The sequence below is a fragment of the Echinops telfairi genome, unplaced genomic scaffold (assembly GCF_000313985.2).
Source record: "Echinops telfairi isolate 266 unplaced genomic scaffold, ASM31398v2 ScPeMD7_4;HRSCAF=17, whole genome shotgun sequence".
Classification (NCBI taxonomy): Eukaryota; Metazoa; Chordata; class Mammalia; order Afrosoricida; family Tenrecidae; genus Echinops; species Echinops telfairi.
In genome coordinates this window covers 43,103,804-43,114,610 of record NW_022103900.1, presented here as the reverse complement: position 1 = coordinate 43,114,610, position 10,807 = coordinate 43,103,804, and the positions used below count along the sequence as shown (strand labels likewise).

The 10,807-nt window shown below is 45.5% G+C and overlaps 1 protein-coding gene across 1 annotated transcript in view; it reads right to left on the bottom strand.

The window, feature by feature from the left end:
* Positions 1–10,807, bottom strand: part of IMPA2 (inositol monophosphatase 2) — a 69,946-nt gene that overhangs the window by 21,982 nt on the left and 37,157 nt on the right. Inside the window, exons 3-5 of the mRNA XM_004703875.2 lie at positions 8,577–8,681; positions 3,051–3,096; positions 1,079–1,187 (exon numbers count right to left, since the gene is read on the bottom strand). Coding sequence (XP_004703932.1) covers positions 1,079–1,187; positions 3,051–3,096; positions 8,577–8,681 — 260 coding nt within the window. The remainder of the gene's footprint in view (positions 1–1,078; positions 1,188–3,050; positions 3,097–8,576; positions 8,682–10,807) is intronic.

Below are 10,807 nucleotides of genomic sequence, written 5' to 3'. Positions count from 1 at the left end.
GGGTTCCTTTTCACTGAGTTGTAATCCATAGTCCAAAAAAGATTCCATCCTTGACTTCCATCAGCAGGTACATTAAGTCCTCCTCACTTTCAGCAAGCCATCTGTGTATCGCAGGTTATAATATGCTTTCCTCTGATCCTTATGCCACATTCTTTTTCATATGACCTCACTTCTCTGAGTATTGCTACTCCTTATGCTACTGGTCAGGGACTCTTCTCCTCTGCCTTACAATTTTGGGTTCCCCACTATACCTGACTCACAATGCAATAAAATATCAGTAGCATATCAGTCATTTAAACAGTAGGGTAGAAAAGCTGCAAGAATGGGGGGAAACCCTAAATTGACACTTGGAGAGATGGCAGGTACAAGGAGCTTAGATACCTTAGTTGCCATGGGAAACTTTATAGAAGCTTCTGGGGGTCCCTGAGACCTTGCTTGAATGAATAATACCAAAATGTCCAAGACACTTCTCAGATGTGTGAAAACACCATTTGCTCACATGACTTATTCCTGCGGCCAGAGTGAACTGCAGGTGGGGACCAGGGCCTGGCTGAAGCCACTTGAGCATGGAAGCCAGCATGCCTGTCCCTCTGTTACTGGCCATGTATTTGCCAAGCCCGCTAAAACCGAACCATGGCTGCAAATGAGTTTCCTTTAGCCTGAAAGATGAAAGATTGGAGTTCAAAGTAGAATGGATCTACTTAATGTTCTTGAACACATTAAGAAAAGGAATTGTGGGGGGAGCGGGGAGGGAGGGGGAGGGGAAAAAGGAAAATGAGCTAATTCCAGGAACCCAAGCGGAAAGCAAATTTTGAGAATGATGAGGGCAAAAAATGTATAAGTGTGCTTTACACAATTGATGTATGTATGGATTGTGATGAATTGTATGAGCCCCAATAAAATGATTAATCAAAAAAAAAAAGAAAAGGAATTGTTTAAAAGGTTTCTTATAATGTCCCTTAAAAAAGACCAAACCATCAGCAGGAGATCATTACTGCTGTCTGGTGCAGCATTGACTTCGGGGCATATTCCGTTTACATTTTCCCTAAGTAGGCTGAGATAGTGGCAAGAGGCCCACCTGTCTCTCTGGAGGCCCAGAGCCGCTGGCCATTACAGAAAGCGCCCCGACCACGCTGGCCTGTGTAGAGCCGCTCCTCAGTGCAGTGGTAGATCACTCCAAATTCCAGCTGTGAAGATAGGGGCAGGACACAAAACAAGTGTAGTCACTTATTTGACACAACATTCAAAGACGAAGCTACTGTAAGTGGTGTTAAAACTACTGCAGTGGCTAAGTACTGGACGGTACGTTCTGAGAAGGAGTTTTAAACCATCACTATCTAGATTCACTTAGACCTGGATAAAAAATACAACTTCCTTTTTATAAAAAAAAACTATATTTAATAGCAATAAAGTAAAATCGACATTAATATAGTAACTAAGCAATTGTAACTAACAGTTATGGGAAAAAAGAATGCTTTAGGAAGTCTTATTGTGTGTGTGTGTGTGTGTGTGTGTGTGTGTGCATGCGTGCGTGTAGGTGGGGAAGGGAGGGCTACTGTGTCCCGCAGAGGAAATCTTCAAAGTGGCTGATGCATGATGAATTACGAACACACCTGCACCACTGACAGAGTCACAGACACCAAGGACAGCCCAGGAAGAGTGCAATTTCCCAAAGAAGCTCATCCCCGCGGTGGCTAGAAGCTGCCTCACTGATTGGCGAGAAGAGCAGGCCGGCTGGAGCTCCCACAGTAGGAAAAGAGAAATGGCGATGAGGTGCCCTATGCAATCGTGCTCCCTCACTTCCTCCAGCGTTTGCTCCTGTCCTCTATGCACTGCTCACCATGCAGATGGGACAACAAGCAGTGTGATCGACTTTGGGGTTGGACACCGAGGAGACACACCCAGCCAAATGCGAAGGCAGGCCCTGCCTGCCCTTGGGGGCAGACGGGGTCCAGAGCCTGGAGTGCAAGGCTGGTTTCCAGAGGGGTAGGTCAGTCAAGGTTTACTGATAACCCACTACCTTCGGGAAATGTTTACCCGTACCTCTCCCCGCATACTCAGCTTTAATGGAGTTCTCAGATCCATATCCACCTTAGTGTTGAATTGGTGCTTGAGCCTGTGGTGGATCCAGGCAGCCACATGGGGGCCTCTGCATTTGTGGAGTATGCAGATGGAAGGGAGGGAGGCACACAGAGGCTTGGCTGGCAGGGAGGAGAGAGGTCACTGGGAGCCTGCCAAGACTACAAACACACTTCACCCATAATCAATCCTGGTCAGTCCCTCTCAAATGACAGCATTAAAACTCCTGATTTTTTTTTTTAACTTGAACATTCTTCAATGAGCATAAACTTCTGCTTTCACGCTAGAAACCTTTTGCTAATTTGAGGGATTAAGCTGAAAACACAGAGCATCTAGCCCTATGTAATAAGACCACAAGAAGTGCAAAGACACTAAAGCTTTGTCTAAGGGCTATAGTTTAAATTGACTTGAAAGGCTTTGCCGGTCATCCTCAGTCTGTTATGCTGACCCTCTGACATGGTTGGAGTAGAAGGCATGGACCAAACCAACCAAACCTCTCTGACTCAGAGACCTGAAGATGTGCTAGATTGCCCCCTTTGGGTTTCCGGGCATTTTATCCTTACAGGAACTGACATTCTGATCGTCCTCCTTTGAGGGGGCTAGTGGGCTTGACCTGCTGATGCCATTACATCACCAGGACTCCTAGGAGAATCCTGAAATAACCACATTGCTGCTTTGTTGGTGACTGGGCTGGCAAGCTCAGAGATCCTATGGAGACCAAACGTGTGCCACGCAGGCAGGATTCCGACAGAAACCTTCAATGCAATACCCAACCACACCCAAATCTGCCTGGGTTGGTTTACTTCCTTGAGTTTATCTTTCAAGATTGGAAAAACACATAATTAGATTATTGCATATGGTGAGGAGAGAAAAACAGGAGCCCAGAGATGGAAGCAAAAAGCAGAGACATAAACAGCACACAGTCATGGGCTCTCAGAGAGTGAGAAGGAAGTAGGGTGGATGCCAAGTACCTCTTGGTTCACAGCAAACCCGATGCTGACAGCCACGGTTGGGAATCTGCAAGGAAAATAGGGGGGATGACACTTGAAAAACAAAAATGATTTTGCCCAACTTAACGCACTCAGCAGTTCCTGTGTGGCCATGTCGCTGACGGAGAGAGGGCCCTTTCTACAAAGTGAGGCTTTGGCTTTCTTTTCATTGTGTTTAACTACCTTCCACAATTTAACAACTGTGTGCAACACAAGAAGAGTAGCTGACAATGCTTGTCAGATAGCTAACTTGAAAGCAACGTCAAATACAACTGATGTAATGCACTCACGCCCATCCAATTAAGAGTGTTATCCAAAGACCTAGTTGAGCTGATATCAGATAGCTCCAGGAAAGGGAGGACCTCCATCCTGGGGATGAGGAAAGACAGAGAAGCAGTGCCACAGGCCTGACCCTGGCCTACCTTCGATGACAATAACATCCTCTCCTGGCCCTGTTTCCTACTGGAGCTCTACCCGGCCAACAGCAGGAGAGCTGGGAAGATGGTTGTCATCTTGCAATTTTGAGACTTGTTACGGTTGCTCAGTGTCTTCAAATGATCTCTCTCCTTTAAGTGAAGATCATCAGAATTCAAAAACTGGCAGAAAAAGGGAGAGTTGGATACTGCTGCCTTACAGGAAAAAAAGAACTCAATCTTATGCAAACCAGAGGGGTAACTGATGTGGGCAGGAGCCTGCAAGGCTGGGTTGCTTACCTGCGGGCTCCTTAGGAAAGTAGGCCGTAACGTGCTTTCCTCTAAGTCCCACTGTCAGGAGAACATTTCCCACCAGCTTTAGGCCCAGCACTGGGGGACATGATCGAGTAGCTCACATCTGTGCTGCAGTTACAAAAGGGCTGTCAGATACCTTTAGCCAGTGCTTACTTCTGTAGCGGTAATCCTCCAAGTGTTCCGGAACTAGCCAAACAAACAAAACCACTGCCATGAGTCGATGCCGACTCACAACGACCCTACAGGACAGTGTAGAACTGCCCCAGGGAGTGCCAACACTGTGTCTCTGTACAGGTGTAGAAAGCCCCGTGCTCTAGAAATATGAAAGTCACTAATACAGCTTGTTTTTAAAATTGCGTCTTCCAAGTTGTTTCTCTGACCCCACATTCCCTGCTGGGTTGCAGAGAATAAAATCCCAGGACACCTTGGCTCTAGAGGGTCCTGAAAGACCCTCAAATGGTCGGGCGAGTGACTGCTCACGAAGCACAGCTCCGCCCCAGTCCCCTTATCACTGGAAGGATGAGTGAAACAAAAAGAAAAGATTTTCCATTTGGGGAAAAACACCTAAAGAGAAAAACAATCAACAAATGACACTATCCTGTTACCTCAAAAGGTCACATGTTAACTGGTTAGAAATGCATTCAGGTCCCTGCCCGGGCTTGCCACGTCAGGACCATTCTGCAAAAGCTGTTCAGGGATGACTTTGTCGTCAGGTGGCTTCGAGTCACGTCTGACTCACCGTGACTCAATGCATAACAGAACCAACTGTTGCCTAGTCCTGCACCAGCCTCATGATCTGTACTCTGTTAGAGTCCTTGTGGCAACCAGCGAGCCCATCACGTTGCTGACGAGAGTCCTCTTGTTCCCTGAGCTACGTTACCAAGCAAGGTGGCCTTCTCCAGGGATTGGTTCTTTCGGATAACATCCAAAAGTAAGCCAAAACAACTGTTGTCGCCCTCCTTTCTAAAGAACTGTTTCAGGTGTGCTGAAACACAGCCAACGGGGCACTCCACACCAACACCCTGTTTCCAACACACCCCTGCCTCTTCAGTCTTCCTTATTCATTGTCCGGCTCTCGCAGGCATTGTGACCAAAGAGACCTTGGGTTAGATGCAACCCAAAAAAAACCCTCACTAACTTATGATGGCCCTATAGCCGGGGTGTCAAAGTGGCGGCCCACGGGCCCCCACAGTAATTTTTTGTGGCCCACGATGCTCTGAAATAAAATGAAGATAGAAAAAATTGTTATAAAGAAAATAGCACTTAGGGGAGATCGAGGCGATACTGTACACACAATTCCCTCGTTAACCCTTGAACTACTGAAGACGAGTATACTTGTGGCCCAGTGCCTTTTCCGGGGGCCTGTGGACGTATATAAATGCGCTGACTCAGTTCCGGCGACGTTTGGAAGCCATATGTGCATCACGTTTGTCAGCTGTCCAACAATTTGTGCTTTTTATTAATTACTTTGTTGTATTTTCCGATCACAACATAAGAGGTAAGTGAAAACTAGCAGGAGGAAAGTGCTGGCAAGTTTCGGGTAAAAAAGAATAATTCGAATTTTATAAATAGATAAAATAAAATAATGTTTAAATAAAAGCAATTAAAGAGTGTTTTAATTATCCTATCCATATTCCTGAATCCTCACTTCACAATATAAATTTAACAAAGTTTGTAAATGTGCTTTGGCCCGCGTGAATTTTGCCTGTGGCACCAAATGGCCCGCGTTTTAATTGAGTTTGACACCCCTGCCCTATAGGAAAGAGTAGAACTGACCCTGTGGGTTTCTGAGACTGTCTCTTTAGGGGAGAGAAAAAACGCTGTCTTTCTCCTGTGGAGTGCCTGGTGGTCTCAAACTTCACACTTTGAGGACGACAGCCCAACTCCTAAGCACCATGCCATGAAGCATTCCATAATCCTCCTCAAAGTGAGTGACACCTCTGGTTTGTCAAAGAGCTGGTTCTCTCGGCGGAGTTACCTGTAGTTTGCTGCTGTTACTTTTATGGGTGTGGACTACGGATGCACAGGGAAGATGACCGAAACCTTCGCAACGTTGATCTCTTTGCCATTTATTTTGATGTTATTCGTTGGCCCAGTTGCAGATGCTTTTATGTTGTTTCTGTTCAGATTTTGTCCGTACTGAAGACTTCAGTCTTTGGTCATCATTAGAAATGCTTCACGTCTTGTTCACGTTCAGGGGGTAAGGTTGTGCAATGGCATACTGCACATAGTTAATGAGCCTTCCTCTCACCTTGAGGCCACATTCTTCTTCATATAGCCCTGTTTCTCGCATTATTTACTCAGCATATAGACTGAATAAGTCCAAGGAGTCTTCAAAAAGTTAACGGAAAATAGATATTACGCAAAAACTCCTGCATGGAATTCAGTAAATTTTGAAACCAAAACAAACTTTACCCTGTTTTAACATGTCAGGGCAAGATTTACTTTGAGGTACTAAAAAAGAAAAGGTATATGTATGAAAAGAGCTCTTTCTGATAAAATTGAAGTAAGAGTAAGCAACAAATTTATGGTGAAGCTTGAGTGGAAGAATGGTGAAATCAGTGATCCTTTACAAAAAGTTTAGGGGGCAATGCGCCAAAGAAAGCAGCAATTTACAAATGTCTAGCTTGTTTCAAGATGGGACAAGATGGTGAAGCCTCCAGTTGAATACTACCCACATCAATTTTCAAGGAAAAGTGATCTTTTTCTTGTCTTAATTGAAAAAAAAAACACCCTGATGATTACAAGCAGAAGCAATAGTCAACATCACAGATCCTTCAACCGGTTCAGCTTACATTTTTATGACTAAAAAATTAAAGTTGAGCAAATGTTGTGCTGAATTGATGCTGAAACTACTGCACCTAGATCAGCAGCAGATATGTGCAAAGCTTTCAAGGAAATTGTAAGCAAGTGGTATGAACATCCTAAAGCGTTTCTTCAAAGTATCTTGACAGGCAATGAAACACAACTTATCAGAATGCTCCTGAAGACAGAGTGCAACCAAAGCAGTGGCTACGAAGAAGTGGGCAGTAGCCAGTCAAAGCAAAAGCAGAGTAGACTAGAGCAAGGTCAAGGCAACCATGTGGGGGGAGATGCGTCTCCTCAAGGCCTTTTACTTGTTGACTTACTAGAGGCAAAGAATAATAAAATCTGTTATAATGAGAGTTTTTGAGAAAGGTAGCAAAAGCTTTATCAAGAAAAAAAAAAAGAGTCTCCAGAGAGCCCTTTTCTACTAGGTATTTTGAAAGGAAATCATAAGATATCCAACTTACAGACCTGATTTGGCTCCTTCGTTTCTGAATCTTAATTGCTTTAAAGGCATGGATCTTTCTTCAGTTAACCATGAAAAAGACTGACATGGTTACCTCAGGACCCTCAGTCCTTCAGGGATAGACTAAGTGGCTGGTATCATCACTTAAAAATATATCTTGACCTTGATGGAACTTATGTTGAGAAATAAAGATTTGCATTTCAGATTGCTTTCTTTGAATTCCATGTTCCCACAAACGATTCAAAGGACCCATGCAGAGCAAAAGAATCTGGCCCTGCTGCAAATCTTTTCTGATGTTCAGCCACTAAGGGGATCCCCTTGTTCTGTTCGAGTGCTTGCCTCCTGCTTTATGTAAAGGCTCTGAATGCACACACATAAATGTTCTTGAAGTCCCACTTTTCGCAATGCCGTCCATAATGTGTTACGATCCACATAGCAAATGCCTTTGCATTGTTAATAAAACACGGGGAAACACGGTTTCGATACTCTCCTTTCAGGCAAGAACCACCTTCTGCATTTGGCTTGAAGGTCTTTGCAGTTGTATGGCAGCAGCTACTTCGGGAACTGTCTTCAACAGAATGTTGCTTCCATGTTCCATTCATGATAGTATTTGATCATTTCATCACTCTGTAGGATTCTCACTCACATTACAACCTGAGAGCCACCCTGTGGAAAACACCTGTGCCCTGGACACGCGCGTTTAGGTGTTTAGGTTCTGCTTCGAGCTTTAAAGTCTGGCACACGCCTCCCCCTCCATTGAGAACATATTGAGACCATATCCTTTTCATATCCTCACAGCTAGGGCAGCCCCCCAGGTCTGCACGCCCTTGCCTCACTTCCGCCTAGGGCCCTGTAGCCACCCCCACATACATTCTGGCTGTGGCCTGCCCAAACAGACAGGGAACCAGTCAGGGGCGGCCAGCTGCTTCCAAGCAAAATTCCCATCCTATCTTGGTTTGTTCCTCTTTCCCAAAGTGCAACTCGGTCTGATGGCCCAGTTTCCCTGGGGTTACCCTCTCATTGGTTTCATTTTTTCAATCTTGTGTTTCCTCCAGTGGGTTTAATAAAGAGTCTTTAAGGCCTACCCAGCATTTTAAATGTAAACAATAGTTTTTAAGCAAGTAGTAATTTTTAACATATTCTGAGCCCCTCACAAACAGGACACAGGACTATCTTTTTAATGACCATGGAATGCCTATACAGAGAGTTGTTTCTATGTTGTTGTTGTTGTGTGCCAATCAATTCCAACTCAGAGTCATCAACTGCCCCATGGGGTTCCCTAACTCAGAACCTCTAAGGGAACAGATCTCCAAGTCTCTTCTCCAGAGGGGTCACTGGTGGCTTTGAACTGTCACCTATTTTAGCAGCCAGCACTTAACCATTGTGGTATCAGGATTCTTTTTGCATATATATTCCTGGCAAAAACAATTCTGCTTTTGCAGAGAGAACACTTAGAGAAAAGGACATTTTAAACACTGACGGGGTGGGGGTGTTGTATACCACACTTACCTGTGCACAAAATTGCAGGTCCCATCGATGGGGTCAATGATCCAGGTGGGGTGGGCAGTAAGCACACACTTTGAGCCAGAAGCAGCAGATTCTTCTGCAATGAACCTGTGGCAGAAGGGGCACAGGCTTAGATGTTTATGTAATCAGCTAATATCAAGAAAACATCTCAATAACTCAAAGCAAAATGCTTCAAACTACTTCACATCTCATTTGTTTGCTGGTTTTTGTTTTTAGAGAGAGAGACCTTTATGGTTTCTCCTGATTAAATGGAAGTGTTTGCTTTTGATCTCCCTGCTAACCTGTTGGTCACAGAGCAGTGTGACACCTCTGTGAGTGTGATTGTGGAAAAACATCAAGGAAGTCAAAAGGAGTCAGGGAGAGAACAGAAGACTGAGAGCAACAGGAAATAGAGGTTACAAAACAAAAAGCCAACCACCTGTTTTAAATGCAGTCTGGATGAGAGTGGGGCAGAGAAAATGGAACCATGAACCACCGACCTAAATAGAGCCTGACTCCGATCAGTTCTGAGGCACAAAATCCCCACAACTGATGAGTCCCACGTCAGCCTACTAGGCCTGCAGCTTGAACCCAGGTGGGTGTGCACCTCCCCCTCCCCGGGTACTGAGGGAACATGGAACCTACTGATTCTACGCTGCCTGCTGTAGAGCCCCTCTCTGATCTAGTCTCCACATCAGCAGGGCACTAACTGCTGCTTGCCCTTTGGACTTAATCAATGGGAACAGCAGGCGGTGAGAAAGCAAGAACAGAGTGAAGTTGGAATTTTTGTTCCAGGCTCCCCTTGTGAAGTGTTCCCCACTCTTCCAAAGTAGACATTCTCTAAACTTCCTCCTTTGAGTTCAGTCCCCTACTCCATCGGGCCCAAGAGCACCAATGTCTCTGTTGCTGTCCCCTTTGGGATTTGCACTCTTTGCAGGGGCCCCCTAGGCCTGGACCTGGCTTCATAGCCAGTCCCTCTGTAAATACAGTCTCCCCAGTGCCATGGTAGCACAGTGGTTACATGTTGGACTGCTAATTGAAAGAGGGAGCTTTCGGCTACCATACGGAGTCTCAGAAAGCCACAGGGTCAGCTCTACCCTGTCCTAGAGGGTCAGTATCGTAATCTCCATTGACGTAATGGCGGTGAGTTTGAATGAATTGATCCTCACAGGAATATGCAGCTATTTCCTCCCACCAGGAATCTAAGGCAACCAACATCTTACAAAGGACCTGTGCAAAGTCGAACTCTAGGCTGGCTCTGCCTGGGTCCATCACACCAACAACCAGGCCCACACTGGCAATCCCTTTTAGGGCTTCCCTTTTAGTTCTCCATCCCCCTCCAATCCATAGCAAGGACTGTCCATGCCTATGGTGTCCAATATGGTAGCCGCATGTGGCTGTTTATATTTCAATTAAATGAAACAAAAATCCATGTCTTCAGTCACATTAGTTTCTTTACGTGTGCTCAGTAGTCCCATGAAGTGACTGGCCACCATATGGATAGAGCAAGGGCAGAATATTTCAGTCATCGCAGACCATGCTAGCAGGCAATGCTGCTGCCGTCTATAATACCATAAATCACTGTAAGTACCCTGTATAACACACATCATTCCCAGCAATGTGGGAATTTCCCCCCACATTTTTCCCATTCCAGAGATCATGGGAGACATGCTCAATGTATCACAGAGTGCCTGATCCTCCACTTTTCAGTCATTGCTGTGTTCACTGAGGTTCATGAACCACTTGCAGGTTCTCTGCCACCTTTTCTCCAAGGTTCCCAGCATAGCCCTTCACTGGCTTGCCCAGGATGGGATGTGAGAAACAGGTGCAAGGTTGCAAGCCTGGAAACCAGCACTCTGTGGGTACAACCTGCCTCCATAGACAGAGTGTAGTAGGTGAGCAGAACAGTTAAGATGTTGCCGATTCAGGGTGCCCTTTTGTTTGCACCGCGATACGTCCTTCTGGAAATGGTCTATCTACTGTCACTCTCCTCTGTGTGCTTTTGAGTGGGGCATTAGACAAACGTTTCTAACACCACTGTAGGGCGGGGCCATAAAGCTGAGAGCTGGAGTCCTGTTCCAGGGACCAGTATTCTCAAAACAAGGCTGGCTGGAACTAAGGCAGAATACAAGGTCTAATGAGGGATAAGCCATGTTGGGCATGGTGGGTAAAGGCTCTGAAGCTCCTGACCACAGTGGTAATGCTGTGCATAAACAACTAAATAGCTACTCTAC